Genomic DNA, 16,597 nt, shown 5'->3' on the forward strand with positions numbered 1-16,597 from the left:
CTTTTATTTATGACCCACAGGAAGTCCTTCAGCATGTCCTCTAGATGATACCCAGGAAGTAAGCACAACACGCAGCCAGCAGAACACAAGTCAGCCTGACCAGTCACTGACAGTGAAATGGGGTGTGGTCAGCAGGGGGTTGTTGGTGATTGTGGAGTCAGTTTGATGTCTTTTGGGTGTCGATTTTCATGCTTGTATTTTCTTTTTTTTCTTACCCCCTTCCCTATATCTGTCTTTTAGCTCCTCCAAAATTCACCAAGACTCCCACAGACCAGATTGGAGTGTCAGGGGGTGTGGCATCATTTGTGTGCCAGGCCACTGGCAATCCCAAACCTGTAGTCTTCTGGAACAAGAAGGGCAAGAAGGTCAACTCCCAGCGTATCGAGGTGGTTGTCACAGTGCACAATATTTAAATTGTATGGTAGCATGATAAATATAAAAAGTTATATCCAATGAATTAATCAGATATATAATATATAAATATATATATATATATAAAATGTTTAATTAGTAATATAAATTAGTATGTCTAGGTTAGACATACAGAGCTTGTATGTAATATTTAATCTGTCTAGATTAGATTTTAATATGCATTTTTAAATTCAGTTTGGTATTCAAGATGTGTCACTCAACTTTGTTTCTTCAGGCAGTCATTAAACTTTTTAAAAAAAATTTAAGATTTATTTTGGGCTTTTTATGCCTTTATTCAGATGGTTACTGGCAGAGAGGCTGAAAGGAAACAGGGAGAGAGAGAGAGGGCAATGACCTGCAGCATAGGTCCCTGGACGCTTCGATTATGTGGCATGCGCTCTAACCACTCGACCACCAGGGCGCAGTAATTAAACATTTTGTGAAATACACTATCATACTTTCTTAGATGAGAGAGTTAGAAGATTGATATCAGTCCTGGTATTAATCTTTCTTAGCTGATTCAGTTACAGTACACCATTGTTGCACATTTCAATCTTAGGTCACGATTAAATCATAAAATGTAAGATTAAGATTAATATTTCTTTACTGTCATTTTTCAGTACTCACATTGAAATGGAATTCATCCTCTGCATTTGACCCATCATATACACACACAATAAGAGCAGTGGACAGCTGCAGATCAGCGCCCAGGGACCAACTCTAGTTCATTCATTCATTTTGCCAGCGCCTTGGTCAGGGACACTGTATTGTTTTTCAAAACTGACACATAAAAAATATAAAGCATTTAATAGATTGCATTATCACTTTCACTGTTAATAAGCCATGTGCTATCAAGCAGGCTATTCCAGAGAGCTGGCTACTTACAGCTCATTCACATTAAAAGCCTGACTGTACAGTATATTGACTGGTAATGTGACCTAATGCTTAAAGACACTGCATTTCAACCATGGACCCAGATTCAACCCCCATGTTGGTAGGTATGAACACTGATCAAGTGTCTTTGCACAAGAAACCGAATCCCTCCAGGTACACTCCCTGTACCTGACCTCTGACCTCTCTGTGTAGGGGAGGCAAGTAAAGGCAATCAATATATTATTAAATTATAATGATCAACACATTATTACTGCAGAATCAAACTATGCTAAGGTATGGATGTGCAACCTTTTTTACTGTTTACTATTTTAATATGAATCTGTCTGTTTGATCTGATATGACTAATGTGTCTTTCCTGTTTATGCGGCTGTTCAGACCATAGAGTTTGATGAAGGTGCAGGTGCTGTCTTGAGGATCCAACCACTCAGAGCACCCAGAGATGAGAACATCTACGAGTGTGTGGCACGCAACAGCGAAGGAGAGGTGTCTGTCACTGCAAAGTTGGCCATTATCAGAGGTGAGACACAAAAAAGCACACACACCCTATCTCCATCTTTTTCCACTCGAGCAGTGCTTTCTTTTCACATGCACACACCTGACTTCAGCTTTAGTGCCCCATTCCCTGGGCTGTCAGTTGTAGATGTGACAATGGAGCCCTGCCACACGCAGCCTCCACAGCAGGCTGCAGTGAACTGTTCTTTTTTTAGTCCCTCTGAGTGCGACCGAGCGTGATCTGGCCACAGAGAGGGCTAGCTAGTGTGCTAGCTAGTGGTGCTTCAGCATCCCAGCTTGCTGTAATCACTGCGCTTTTTCCGGTCAGAGGGAGGGTGTTAATCTAATGTACACTGTCTCCTTGGAGGGAAACTTATCTAATATGGTGCTCTAACATGCTATGAACTAAAGTTGCAGCATGTGGCTGTGAGCCTGAGATCTGAGCATTGGCCATCCGCCCAGCTCAGCAGTAAAGGATGAAGAAATAGAGGGATGGCTGCTCGGGCTGTTACTACATGAAGAAAAATCAGGGGATTAGGCCTTGGTTTGGCAGACAACCCATTTCTGCTAGGGGAAATTGAGGAAGATAAGGAGAGAGGGAGGAGGAGGTCGAGGAGAGGTGAGACAGAGATGATGGAGGTCGAGGTGGTGAGGGGTTGGGTAAGTTGAGTAACACAACAGGATGGCGTGAAACAATAGAGATGAAATGGGATGTCGAAGGAGTGGAGGAGGGGGTGTAGGAAGTGCAGGAGATGGATGAGGATTGTGGAGTTGGCACGGCTGTGTGGTAAGCAGAAGGCTGGTAGCCCAGGGAATAGACTCCTGTCCATCTGTTACCCAGCCCATCATCTCTGCACACACAGCCCCAATCTAAAGCCCATTACCACATAAACTACACCTCAAGGGCGAGCCTCTCAGTGTGTGTATGGCCATTTGTGCCTGTTCCTGTTTGTGTAAACTTTTCTCCTACTGAAATCTGTGTACCAAGACGTCCCCTGCCCCCTCTGTGACAATAGAATAAGCTGTCTTTGATTCCTCCTGATCAGCTGATACGCTCTGTGCAGCCAACAGAATATGGGACTGTGATGAATGTCAACAATATTTGACCCAGAGTACAAACCAGATTCAGAGCTGTTAATAGCCACAATTCTAAAATGTATCAAACACTAGATCAGAATGTAAAATCAAGCAACAGAGGCGCTGGATCCAGAAGTATTTTCCCCACTGTGTAGCAGTTTAATGAGGATATATGCCATAAGACACTGACAATATCAATTTATGAAGTGTCTGAGATTTTACCACATCATTTATATCGTGGTAGCTATCCCTACAATATGTCTGTATATGAGGCCATTGTGGGTAATGTTTCAGATTAATTAGCTGGGCTGCGTTATGGAAATACATTTTAATATTTTAAATCAATACAGAAAAATACCATGATTCACTGAATTTTCCATATAATCATGCTTCTATCAATTTGTTATGACAAACATTTATAAACTCTACAATACCCATGAGCCTCTATCACCTTTACCAATGGGGGCATGTCATGCAATTCAGAACAATACACAATACCATAGTTGCTGATTCCTCAAAAGTTTACCTAATTGACTGATTTAATTGATTTAAGCCCTTAAATGCATTTTCAGTTTTCTACAAAGCACAAAAAGTATTCTCTGTGATTGGATTGATTTCTTCCCTTGATTCTCTACTTACATGTTTAATGTATAATGGCTGGTGCCTTGGACTTTTTATCAAAGTCAAAACCAGATTTTTTTTTCATCAAAACCAAATACATTTTTTAATCCAGATGTATTGTATGTACTAATGATTCAACCAGGCCAGTTTCATGCCGAACCAAGTCTAACTCCTAACATTGTCTTTGCAGAAAGTGAATGGAGCTTTAAATACTTGAAAATAATTTGTTCCATTGTTCATTGACTAATGCTTATATCTGTTTTGAACGGCCACACTCAAAGGTGGTGTGAAAAGCTAGTCATCATAGAGTGGTGTCATAGGCGCTGCAGGAAAAGGAGGGAAAGAGTGATCGCCAAATGAAATATCCAGAATTGTATGGGAATTCATCCAGCAGTTGTTAAGACTGCTGCTTGCAGTGGGCATGACTGTGATAGTCAGTGTCATAATGTTACTGAAATTGTTGGAAGCAGCTCCCCCAATGCAGATGTCAGAGATATGAGCCACATACCCCTGCAATCTAGTAAAGACTGATAAAATAAATAGTAACTGTGATATATTGAAGAAGAGATAATGTCTTCCAGGAATGCTGTTAAGTGCCCAAAGTCTATAAAAATCTTTTGAAAACCTGGTTCACCTGAGAAAATGGCCCACCAACCCCTGCAGTAGAAAGAAGGCTTTCCATTACTGGCCAAACCCCTCTACTTCCACTCAAAGCCTTTTCATTCCCTGATGTGTTCCATCTCATCATTTTGTATAATGGTTGACCAACACTAATAGCAACTGTGTATAATGTGAGGGGCTTGTGGTTGGCCACAGGATATGGGCTGTTGCTCTATAGGGTTGCTAATGGATGGAGATGTGGTAGTTTATAGTCACATAAGATCTTTCTTTGTGCCTTCACCATCATCATCACGCATTACCCTCCCTATTCCATTACCTATTCCTTTACCTCATTTCTCTTTTCCTCACTATATCTTTCTCTTCTTGACTCTGCCAGCCTCCTCTGTGGCCCACAGCGATGTCCGTTTCTAATTTCTTCTCTTTTGTTTTATTCATTCTTTCATTTTCTCAGCCATCTATCCTGCCTGACTGTCTCTCTGAACTCTCTCTCTCTTCTCCTCCCTTTGCATTTTTACAGGGTTTATACTGCTCCGCCCCCCTCCAAACCTACTCCATCCCCTTCCACCCAAACTGTTCTTTTTCTATGGACACTGCAGTTGTGTTGTTCCGCCTTCAGGAAATGTGAATATCTGCAGTTCTGCATGTTTGAAAACCTCTGGTGGGCGAGAGATTCTCATCACTGCAGCAGTGTGTATGTGTGTGTTTGCGTGCATCTGTTTGCACGTGTATGCACGTCTTTCATGATTGTCTATGTGTGTGAATGCGCGCACACGGATTTCTTCATTTATGAGTGTGTGCGTTCCTGTGTGTGTGTGTGTGTATATGTGTGCATATGACTGGTTTGTGAAAAGTAATCCTGATTATACTCACCTCCCAGTGTCCCATTTTAGGAGGTGAGGGATGGGGGAAGAAGGGGGTGGGAGAGAAAAGAGGGAGGAGAAATGTTCTGCCACCACGGCAAACACCCTTCATATGAATAACAGAGAGTCAGATCAGTGATTCCCCCCAGGCGTCTGCTGCATTGGCAGGCCGGCGGCTCAAGCAGCATTTTGGTCTGGAAACAACTGAGAGTATCAACTCAGCCTGCAAGAGGATTACACTCCTGGAGTGGAGAACTAGCTCTTTCATCATATATACCCACTCATCTTCACTGTTTTTATTTCCTCCTTCCTTTTTTTCTTTTTCTTGCAGTCTGTCCTCCATGCATGCTTGCGTGTAAGAGAGTGTCTTGTGTTTCATCATATTTGTTGTATGCGTTTAGTCCGCAGCCTCTGGATCAGCATGGAGAGCCAAGCTGGGCTCAGGATGTTGGGGACACGTGTGGGTTTTTCGTGGGATTGATCTACAATGCTAAGTCTGATTTTGCATTGTATTGTGATCTATTATCATAAAGGCCCATTAGCATTTAAAGTGCTCCCCTTCAGCCCTCCTGCAGTCTATAGGAGTCAAAGCATTACAGCCTCTGAGGACTGCTGAGTGCTTGCAGATTAATCCTGAATCAGGCTCCCTGAGATCGGCTTTTATTCAGGCTTCTTTCATGCACGTGGCCATTCCCTACCGAAATGAACTGAAAGATGAATAGGCAACCTGTTTCTAAACAAGGACAAATGATGATTTTCTGTGGGGAAATGAGCATTGGTGTGTGTGTATGTGTGTGTGTGCACGCGTATGTCACTGTGTGTGTGTGTGTGTGCGGGAGAGAAACAAAGAGAGAGAGAGTGAAAGAAAACCTGGATTCGTGTTTGTTTGTTTGCATCATATGCATTATGTGTTTGACTCCGTGTGTGTGTGTGTGTGTTTTTCTGTGCTAGTATGTGTGTGCACCCGCATGTATGAATTGCATATTTGCCCAGATCTGGTTGGCTCCACTGCCTGGTTTTGGGCACCAGGCCTGATTGCCCTTCTGCAAACATAACCAGAATGTACGCTTGCAACCTCTTGATACACACAAACACAAAGCTCCAGGGAACAATGCTGGTCAGTCTGTGCCAATGTTCCTCCAAACGCTGTTGACACACACTGTTGTTTATATACACACGGCACATTTTTCCATAGGCTGTCTTATCAATTTAACCAGGACATGAAAAATAAGCATGGCTTTTGTGCAGCAGTGTTTGTGTTTGATAAATGATTCATTTGGTGAAAAGTGTGATCAAGGCCATGCCCGCAGTATCTATTTCAAGCAGTCGCTGACTCATCCAGGAACCTGGCTGAATACCTGTAGCTCCCTATTCTCCTCTTCAGTGAACTATACTCAGTGTCCACTATAACTATCTGTCTGTTGGGTTATCTGCAGGGTGGAGTGTGCTGTGCTGTTGCTGCAGTCTGTTAGTTCTATCTAGTTCTATCTATCTATCTATCTATCTATCTGTGTATCTGTCTGTCTGTCTGTCTGTCTGTCTGTCTGTCTGTCTGTCTGTCTGTCTGTCCATCTATCTATCTATCTATCTATCTATCTTATCTTATCATCTGCACCTTTTTCTCATGTCTCTCTCTAACGATTAAATCCAAGGTACACCTACACTCTATTTGCAGCATTGATAAAAACCTGACTGGAATACAGAGCCAGACCCCCTACAAACACACACGCACGCACGCACACACACACACACACACCCTGAGTCCACTGCAGTGGTGTGCTCTAATTAACAGCCAGGGAGTCCATGTAGTGGTAGCCGGCGGGGTGATAAAAAGACCATCTGAGGGGTGGGGTTGTGGGAGGGCAGGGAGGGAGCAGATGTAGGCATAGCATATTCCTCGTCTCAGGGGAGCTGGCCTCCTGACCGGCTCATCGATCTCCCCCCTCTTCTTCCTGTCACTTTCTCCCTGTTTCGTCATAGGCCGTACCACTGGCCTCCATTCAGGTGGAACATTAGCATTGATCTGATGGGGGATGTTGGAGGAGGGGACGCAGGTGGAGGCAGTGGGTTAGGGTTGTCCCCTCCCTCCACTCGGTTAGCGGGTTTCCTAGTCAGCTGATGTCAGGAGGCTGGTATGAAGCCTAATCGCCACCTGAGCTCTAATAACAGCATTCAGACATGTCTCTTGTCATTGGTGGCATTTCCCCTCTCCTTCTTCCTCTCAGCCATGCCATCAGCAGCAGCAGCTGCTTGACATTCCTTTCTGAAGGGGTCTCTCCAAAGCTGATGACGGTGGAAACAAAAAAAAAGCAAGTGATAGATCCTATCTCCACTCATCCTCTCTTCTCAATCACAGAGTGTGTGAAAACAGATGGTACATGTCTGTCATGTGGTTAGGTAGCAGCGGGCCCAGAAGAGAGAAGGAGCAGAGAAAAAACACAGATAGTTGATGTGGCCATGGTCTGCGTCTCGGACTGTGTTTGGCCCCTGTCAGTGATGCTGGGCTTGAGCTAACAAACTTTTCTGCATTTTGTTGTTCTTGACAATCAAGAAGCTCCTGTGGGTTTGATTTATTAGCCTAGCAAATTGCCATCTTGGTAATTGCTTCACTGCTGTAGGAAAGAGGAATGTATAATTATAGTTCCAGGTATGGGGGAGGTGTGTGTATGTGCAAGAGAGATAGTGTGGGTAAAAGGGTAAGGAGGGGAGGAAGCAGGAGGGCTGATGGATGCTTGATTACGTGTCTGGCCATCTGGACTGTTGTCACAGAGATGCTTAATCCCATTCACCAGAGTGTTCATGTGTTAGTGTCTATGTGAAATAGAGAGCAATGGCTTTTCTGCTCACACACCTTCATTTTCCTGTGTGCCCGCAGATGTGTGTACATGTCACTGTACATTATTCCACAGATCGTGCAAATCTGCGAGTATGCAAATAAGAACATAGCTGTAGAAACAAATATGTACAAACACACACACACTTACACACAGGCAACACACACACACTTATCCACTGCCCCCCAACATAATCAGACATATCCAGACGCATGGAGACACATCCCAGATCGGCCTCTCTAATCGTTGGTACATTTTAACAATTACTGCTAACAAGTCCTTATTACCCCCAGTGCCCTGCCCCTCCTCTTGATCCCAGCTTCTAATTGCTGCTGCTGTTTCTGAGCAGCTCTCTGCATAGTTATTAGACAGGAATCATTACCAGCACATAACACAGAGCCACACCATGGGAAACTCACAGTTCACTGCCACTGCTACCAAACACCTGTGTCACAGGCTAGGAATGTACTATACTGTATGTGTGTGCCGGCACTTAAGTAACTCCTGCTGACTGGGCGGTATGTTTATACTCCTGCAGAAACAGCCTGTCACACACACACGAAACCTAGCTGTGTTTCTACCCGCCTACTAGATCACATAATGACTAGCTAGCTGAAGGAACGAACACACGGCTTTGATGAAGAAGGATATAGTGGCTCCGCTGTCTTTGGTAGTATCTGCTCTTTCAAGGGCCTGCAGATGTTAAAGGGAACAGTGGCTCTCACATCACTGCGTGTGTGTGCACAAGTCTTATGTCTTATGAAGGATTCATTGCGTGATAGGCTCAACTCTGTTCACATATATAGATAAGTCATTTGTGTTAAGAAAAATGGCACAATAAGCACTGAGTAAACACATTTGTTCATTATTATCATCCCCCTACAACCCTTTCAGTGTGCCTTTTTGGCACTTTAGCACTTTCTCTTTTTAGACAAAGTTTTTGATCCAAGCAAGTGTTTTCACAAATATGAAATAGATAGATAGATAGATAGATAATGTCAACTCTAAATATTCTTTTTCTGCATCCTTCCAGAGGACTTGTTGCCATTCGGCTTCCCCAGTATAGACATGGGTCCCCAACTGAAGGTGGTGGAGCGGACAAGGACGGCCACCATGCTGTGTGCTGCTAGTGGCATCCCCGACCCAGAGATCTCCTGGTTTAAAGACTTCCTACCTGTCGACCCTAGCAGCAGCCAGGGTCGCATCAAACAGCTCCGATCAGGTGAGATTATTTTCTTTGTCTGTCAGATTATTCAGTTTGACAGTAAGTGAACAAGCAGTGCATCTAAAGCTTAGCATCCCTATCAGGTAAAATCCCTGTTGCTCTAAATGAGGTGATTATCATGTTTTAATTATGATGGAGGGATTACATGCTTTTCTCTACATCCATTGGGGATGTAAAACCTCTTCAAAGCCAATTTCATAAAAGCATAAATGTGCCATCCTGAAACCAAGGGGGAGAAAAAAATGTTTTTCTAAACATTTGAGAGGAAAGATTAAGAAAAGATGGCACTTAAAAAGCACAAATCTATTTCCATTGTTGAACATGAATGTCAACATCTATGGCAGAATGAAATTAAATAAGACAGGTCTCGTACACACTTTATTTCATGCAGGTTAAAATATTCACACACAATTTGAACACTTTTAAAATAAATCCTACAAAAACATACAGTAATGCTTTTTGAAGGACCTCTAAATCAATAAATATGGACATGTATGTTCACATTAGGTATTTAACTGATGCCCCTTTTATTTATTGGCTTGCCAATCCTGAAATTGTGTGAAAATCTTAAAATACAAATGTAAAATTGCCTTTCCAGATCCAGAGATGAGGAAACAGGGAAGCTTTTTGCAGCCAAAGAGAGTGGAGAGTGTATCTGTACAGACAGACAGATAGCGGGATAAATACAGAGAAATCACATCTTGCGCTTAAGACAGTTTGTTCAGCTTTGTTTATGCTCTTCTGTAAAGATGATACAGTGTCTCCTCGAGTAGGCAGACACATATTTTCTCAGCCATTCTCACTCAGCTGTCTTCAGGGGGAATGAAAGTGATGGTGAGGCGAAACCATTTTGTTGTTGCTTCATCCATATTCTCTGTGCTCCTCTGCCCTGCCAGCTCTGATATCTTCCTGCTGTCAGCCAATATCCTTCACTGATCACTACTGCCCTTTGTCAACCTTGTGTCTGCATCTCCATTTGCAGAGTTTGCCATTATACTGCTTAAACTCACATAAAGTTTCAGACCTGAAGATCTTCAAGAGCTGACAATTAGCTAAAACCTGTCCCTCGCTATGTCCATCAAGCTTTCCGTTTTGGCGTAGCATTTATTACTGACAGATTTACCACTACACTCCTTGAAATTTTGGAAAGTCATTATTTGTGGCTTGTGAAATGGCAACTGTAGCAATTTTAACAGCTATAGATAGCTCACTAATTAATGCTAACAAACAAAAAAACAACATAATAAGATGGTGGCCATAGCTGCTTTTCCAGTTGTTTTCCAGTGTAGATGACATGGAAATAAAGGTGCAGCGTTGTTTTGTATCGCAGGGTAGAGCTAGCTAGCACTTATATTACAGTGCAGTTTAATTAGGAAAATGATACAAGACATAACAATATTAATAAACAAGGTTAGTTTATGGTTTGTAATTCTGCTTTTCTAAAGGAAAATGCTTTAGGATGAGGACTAACTGATAGGTAAATTGTTATTAAAGCTAACGTGATTTTTACAGTGACATTCACAAATTAGTGGCTATCACAGTTTTGAATAGGCTTTTTTTCTAATATAACATGTCTTGGAAATGACACGACGTTAGCATGACTGGAGGTAGTAAATTGCGTTAGCTGGACATGCTAATGTTTACAGTCTACATTAGAGCAGCAGACAAATGTTTAATCCATTCCTTACACCTTTGCTCTTGTATTTTTCATTTTGGAAAGGGGATAAAAAGTACATCACTCTTGAAACTCTTTAAAAAAGAGAAATAAAAAGCTTCCCCCTTTTCTGTGCAGAGACCAGTTTTACCCACCAGTATAATTATTACTTCCTCCTCTCCATTAATCACAAAACAGTAGGCTTTCTCATTCATTGCAGCAGTTTCCGTAGTAGGTATATTTACATTGATATACAGTTCAGTGAATATTTACTTTTATAGACCTGAAGTTGTAAATTATCATCATACGTTTCATTTGGTCTGCTCTCATACTTACCGTCTACTTTGTTGGGTGTCACACAGACATGACACTGATGTACTGCTACAATATGCCAGGCCACACATCACATCGATATAGCAGTAGCAAGACAAATGGCTCAGTGAGATTCACAGGGTTTAATAGGATTTCAAATCACCAAAAGCATCACAGAGCCAAGCAAAAAAATGCACTGTATAATGAACCAAACACTGCGGCGAAATGACTTGGAGGAAATCAATTACACCTGAGCTAGGCACAAAATAGCAGCAAGATGTGTTATGGATGAAACACTCTCTTTAAGTTCTGTTTAATGGGGGCGCCTTCTAAGCAATGGCTCTGATTTTGTGGATGGCTACCAGCTATGGTTGGGTCGTAGCCAGGGATTTGTTTTGGGACACAAACATTGTTTTCTCTCACTCTTTCTTTTTCTTTCTCTGTTGTGTCTTGGAAATATTTTTATGGTCCACATGGGCCAGGATGAAAAATGATATTGTGAATGACTGCACTCAAATCCCACCAAAGATGGCTCTTAGCCATTTCATAGCCCATAAGTATCAATCATCTGTGGTATCTTAGGTAACTGTCCAAACGGTGGCCATTGATGGTCATGATCTCCATGTGTGCAGACCTACATAAAACCTGCGCACGCACACATACACACACACACACACACACACAAACACCATCCGTTTCCTGTGGGTCGAAACATATGGTGCCATATAGAGTTGAACTTTTCCTGACATCTTTATACCTCAACCATGGCATCCATCTATTTTTCTATACCATCTGCTGTACCAGTTTAGATATTCGTGAGGAGAACCATGACAACCTATCTGTCAACCTGTGACATTTGGGACTGAGATCTTGAGAGTTTACCTAAGCACTTAACAGCCTTAGTAAACCTACACTCTACCAGATGGCATGCAATATGGACCCTGAGGTTGACTGCTGGGTAATGAATGGACCTGTCTTGGCTAAGAATTGTGATCCGATCAAAGGTTGTGGTTAATGGTTAAAGTTAGGGTACTTTTAATTAAAGCCAATAGGAAATTTACAAAAACATAAAGCTACAGCTTGACTTAAGTAAATCAGTGTCACACCAGTGATATTTTGATTATATTTGATAGCTTATCCTAAACGTGTCCCAGAAAACTAGTTATGTGAACATGTGTTTGTCATTTTCATGTTGCCCGTGTCTCCTTAAATATTTCTGCCACAGAAGTTATATTTTCAGTCCCATTTATTTGTTTGTGTTAGTCAGTAGGATATCTGATATGATCTGATAACAAAAATCAGTGACATTTGGTGGAAAATTTGGACACTGGCCAAGTAAGAAATTATTAATTTATGTATTTAAAAAAAAAGAAAAAAAAAAAGAACGTTGTGAGATAGATAAATCTCTTTTTCAGCTCCTGTAAAAGCATTCTCACTGAGAATCGGAATGTATGAGCTTTCATGCCAAAACTACTATGACATGTTTGTTTGTATTCTTCTCTATTTTTTATTTCAGTTTTTTACATTGAATAAATTGTGACCCAGATCACTCTGCAAAGAGTAGGGCAGCAACTCAGGACTATTTTCAGTACCGATTCATCTGCCCATTATATTTTCTCAATTGATCAATTCATATTTTGAACAGAGAACTGTGAAAAATGCACATCACAATTTCCCAAAACACAAAGTGATATTTTGCAGATTTTTGTCAAGGCCAGCCATCCAAAACTTAAATATATTAAATTTACTATCTTAGGTGACTACGAAATCCAGCAAATATTCACGTTTGAGGTATTTGAACCATTTTATTTTTACTTGGAAAGTTCTAAATCAGTGTACATCCATCACACTGTATATCCTCTAAACCTACTTTTTATGAATGTTTTTGTGTTGACATCAAAGGATAATGATACATTTCTCTCTTTTGTCAGTCTCTAGCCTTTTTGCTAGTGAACAAATGAAACAGTTTCAGCTTCAGAACTTCAGTCTATTTTTAAAAAAGGTGTTTAAGTAATGTGTTGTGTTAAAAATAGTGACTGTCTATCTTGATTGTTGGTAACATCCAGACTCATTTAAAAGCTAATGTCTCACCTCATGGCAGATTGGACTCCAGGTGATCTATTTGACCTAGATCTTATGGCAGAGCTAACGGGTTAGCAGTATCTGTTGTCATCTGATCGGCTCAGCCTCAGCCCAGCAGACATAATACACCATCCACGATTTCACAGCAGCTCAATTTACTGAAGTCACATCTCATTCTGGGTCTGTCAGCAGCTTCTAGACTCACTAACAAACTGCTCTCCCTCTCCTTCCTTTTCTGTTATCTTTCACTTTTCCTTTTTTTTTCAGCTTTCCCACACTGACTTTCATTATGTGTTCCCATTGCTTGTGTAGTATGTGTGTGTTGACCTTCATATGTGCGTATGTACCAATCACCTGTCTTTTTCCATGTATGGTAACGACATGTTTTGCATAAAAAGAAGATTTCAATCGCAGAATTCAAATTTGTGCTGATGGTTAGCCATATGAGCTGCTTCCAGCTGTCAGATGAGTTCTTGTTTGCAGAGCTCCACCTGTCCAGCTCCATCTCTCCTTCACTCTGTCTTTCTCCCGCTTCTCCTCCTGCCTCTACCTTATTCCTCAGAGAAGATGCTCGGCTTGTGGAGCAGATAATTTATTCCTGTTTATCTCCCAACTCTGCTCTGTACTGCGGGGGAAATGAGAGATTGAAAAATAGAGAGAACGAGGAGGGCACGAGCTGTTTCCTTTCATGTAACTGCAGAAAAAAACAGAAACAAATAGATGACAGCTTCAGCTAGCAGGGCGTCAGCTCACTAAACACACAAAAAAAACATACTTGTGCCCTAGCTGAGAGTAACAAGCCAAACTTTGCCTCCTCTGAGGCTCCAAACATGTTGTTTAAACTTCTACATATTATCACAAACTATCCTAGCATTTTCAGGGACAGCCATACCCAAACTAATGTGTTGAGTAATGATATTGATGTGGGTAATTGCAAACCCATAAAGCCGCAAGCTTATCGTGTCCATCCTTCCAAACGAGTTTTCATGCAGCGGGAGGTAACTTATCTTTTAGAACGTGGTTTTGCTGTTCCAAGCAGTAACCCTTCATTACTTGTCCCTAAGTCTGATCAGACCCTGTGGTTTTTATAATTATCGTAAGCTAAACAGCGTCACCAAACCAGATTTTCTTATTTCATCTCCATTTAATAATAATAACTCTACCAGACAAACTAGCTACATGTATATGAAGTAGCTCAAACTGTGTCCACCTCAAGCAGCTACAACAGGAAAATTCTGCTTACACACTGACACATTAACAATTGAACTAATAATGTCATATAGAATATTTGACATTGTAATATTTCTTAAATTACTGTTTGAGAGGTTGATATACATGATATATATTTTGAGCTAAAGCTGGCCTGGGGAGATGTTATATAAAGTGAAAATCCATTTTTAATTCACTTTATAACATTTGTATTTATTTCACATGGAATTACACATATACAGACAACAATCACAGTTACAGTCACAATTATGTACAGTTCAGAATGGCTCATGGGGGGCCAGCAGTGCAGTCAAATACCCTGCTCTGAAGAAGACATCTCAAGAAACTTCTTCAACGTGCTGTGGATGCTGGTCAAAAAACCTTGGTTTCCCGCTTTGCTCAGGTGCACTCCATCTGGCAGAAATATTTTCTTGTCATAAAATTTCAGGAAGGGATGTTCAACTTATTTAAATCAGAAGTCTTGAACATTCTTTCTCACTAACCTGTTGATGGACTTCCTGTCCTTATTGATCTGCACTGGTTTTCCAGTTCTCCACACCTGCCGCTCACTGATGCAGGGAAATGCAATCTTCATTGCGGGAAACTCTGCATGCAGCTGCCTCAAATCCATCTGCAATAGAAATGCAAGTTTCTTGCTGGACACCAGTCCAAGGTCTATATGACATCGGCATGGAGCACCAAAATGTTTGGGGGTCTCTGTTTGGCCAACTCAGCATAAAAACGGGGAAGGACACCACTCCAATGCATTCTTCCTTTGCCAAACCACTGAACTTGGGCATTTCTTGCGCATTTCATGCGCTGCTTCCTCCCCTTGACAAACATAACTGTCACCAATGACCCAAATCTTTGACACTCTTTCTGTCATCTTACAGTGGCTGGTGCCACTTGAGGATATCTCTATTCTGATCTGAGATACGCCATCGGCCACAGTGCTAGTAGTCTCTTTACTCAGTAGTTCTTTGAATTTCCATGGTTATTCTCCTCTTCTTTCTTTCTGGGGAAGACATCTCTGGGTTTCTGTGGCTGTCCTGTGAAACTTCAGAGTAGGGCCTTTTCATGGCAAATCTTTGTCTGCAGATCTTCATCATCTTCCTTTCAGGAGAGGACTTGTCTGGGAGGCTGTGGCTGCCCTGTGACATTTCTGCATAAGGCCTTTTCATTGGAGATCTCACTGTAAAGATCGAAGAAGCGGAAGAGAGCTAACTTCCTCCGAAGACTTGCGAGTCCCCTAAACAATCAAAGCTCATCTTTCATGTCCAAGATTTTTGCTCAGGTCAGGTCAGCTAAATGTCAAGCATCAAACTTCCAGCGTTTATCACCCTGAAAGTCAGTGCACATGAGGAAGATTAGTAAGATTAGTAAATTCTGCAATGAGTCATTATGAATGGGATGAAGGCTTACTTTTCCTGTTGTTCGCAGTGAGGGAAACTGTGTAAGAGTCGGTTTCAGTCCAGCTGACTTAGTTTTTGGCCACACTGTGCGAGGTCCTCCGCGCCTGCTGCATGAAAAGTGGATCTCTGACAAGAGTGTTTCCAAAGAAAACATTTTGGACTACGTTAATTCATTTCGGGAGAGATTACACAAAGTCTGTAATTTGGCCCATGATTCTCTCTCACTGCTCAAAATGAAAAACAATTATGACAAAAAATCTGTCATGGGCACATTTCAGCTGGGCGACAGTATACTAGTCCTGTTACACAAACGTGCGTGTACCTTATCAACATGCTTAAAAAGTATGTTGACCGTGAGGCTATAGGTAGTTGCACCTGTTTGCATGGCTGTTGCCAAGCCCTCATATAATATCGTCATGGTTGACCAATGCGGATCTGTTTCTTGTGCATCCTCAAAACTCCGAAATATTGTATGACTTGGATACACACTTGGCGCATCTGCACGTGTCAGCTAAAGGTGGTATTCGTGGCCTTATCACAGGTAAGTGTGTGTAATTGGGAGAATCACACACACACATAGACAGACAAACTCTCAGTATGTCTTTGTGGACCCATTTAGTGCTAATCTGATCAGGTTAATAAGTGAAGGCTTTTTTCCATTAGGATAACACACCATGCGTATGTGGTAGCAAAAACTAGTAAGTACATCAACTCAAGATTTAGGTTAAATTTTGCCATTTTTTTCCTCGATTATTCTAAGTTTAGGCTACTTTATTCTTCTACTCTACTGAATATCACTACAGTATATTTCAAAGGGAAATATTGGTAAATTTACTTTGTCTTGTCTTGTATTTAAAAACCTGTTATGTAGTCATAAATAAATATATTGTGTT

At 41.5% G+C, this 16,597-nt stretch overlaps 1 protein-coding gene across 1 annotated transcript in view; it reads left to right on the forward strand.

The window, feature by feature from the left end:
* Positions 1–16,597, forward strand: part of LOC128369616 (receptor-type tyrosine-protein phosphatase S-like) — a 50,353-nt gene that overhangs the window by 4,213 nt on the left and 29,543 nt on the right. The window contains exons 2-4 of the mRNA XM_053330694.1: positions 241–386; positions 1,681–1,822; positions 8,844–9,032. Coding sequence (XP_053186669.1) covers positions 241–386; positions 1,681–1,822; positions 8,844–9,032 — 477 coding nt within the window. The remainder of the gene's footprint in view (positions 1–240; positions 387–1,680; positions 1,823–8,843; positions 9,033–16,597) is intronic.

Source organism: Scomber japonicus, chromosome 12 (assembly GCF_027409825.1).
Source record: "Scomber japonicus isolate fScoJap1 chromosome 12, fScoJap1.pri, whole genome shotgun sequence".
In the NCBI taxonomy this organism is placed as follows: domain Eukaryota; kingdom Metazoa; phylum Chordata; class Actinopteri; order Scombriformes; family Scombridae; genus Scomber; species Scomber japonicus.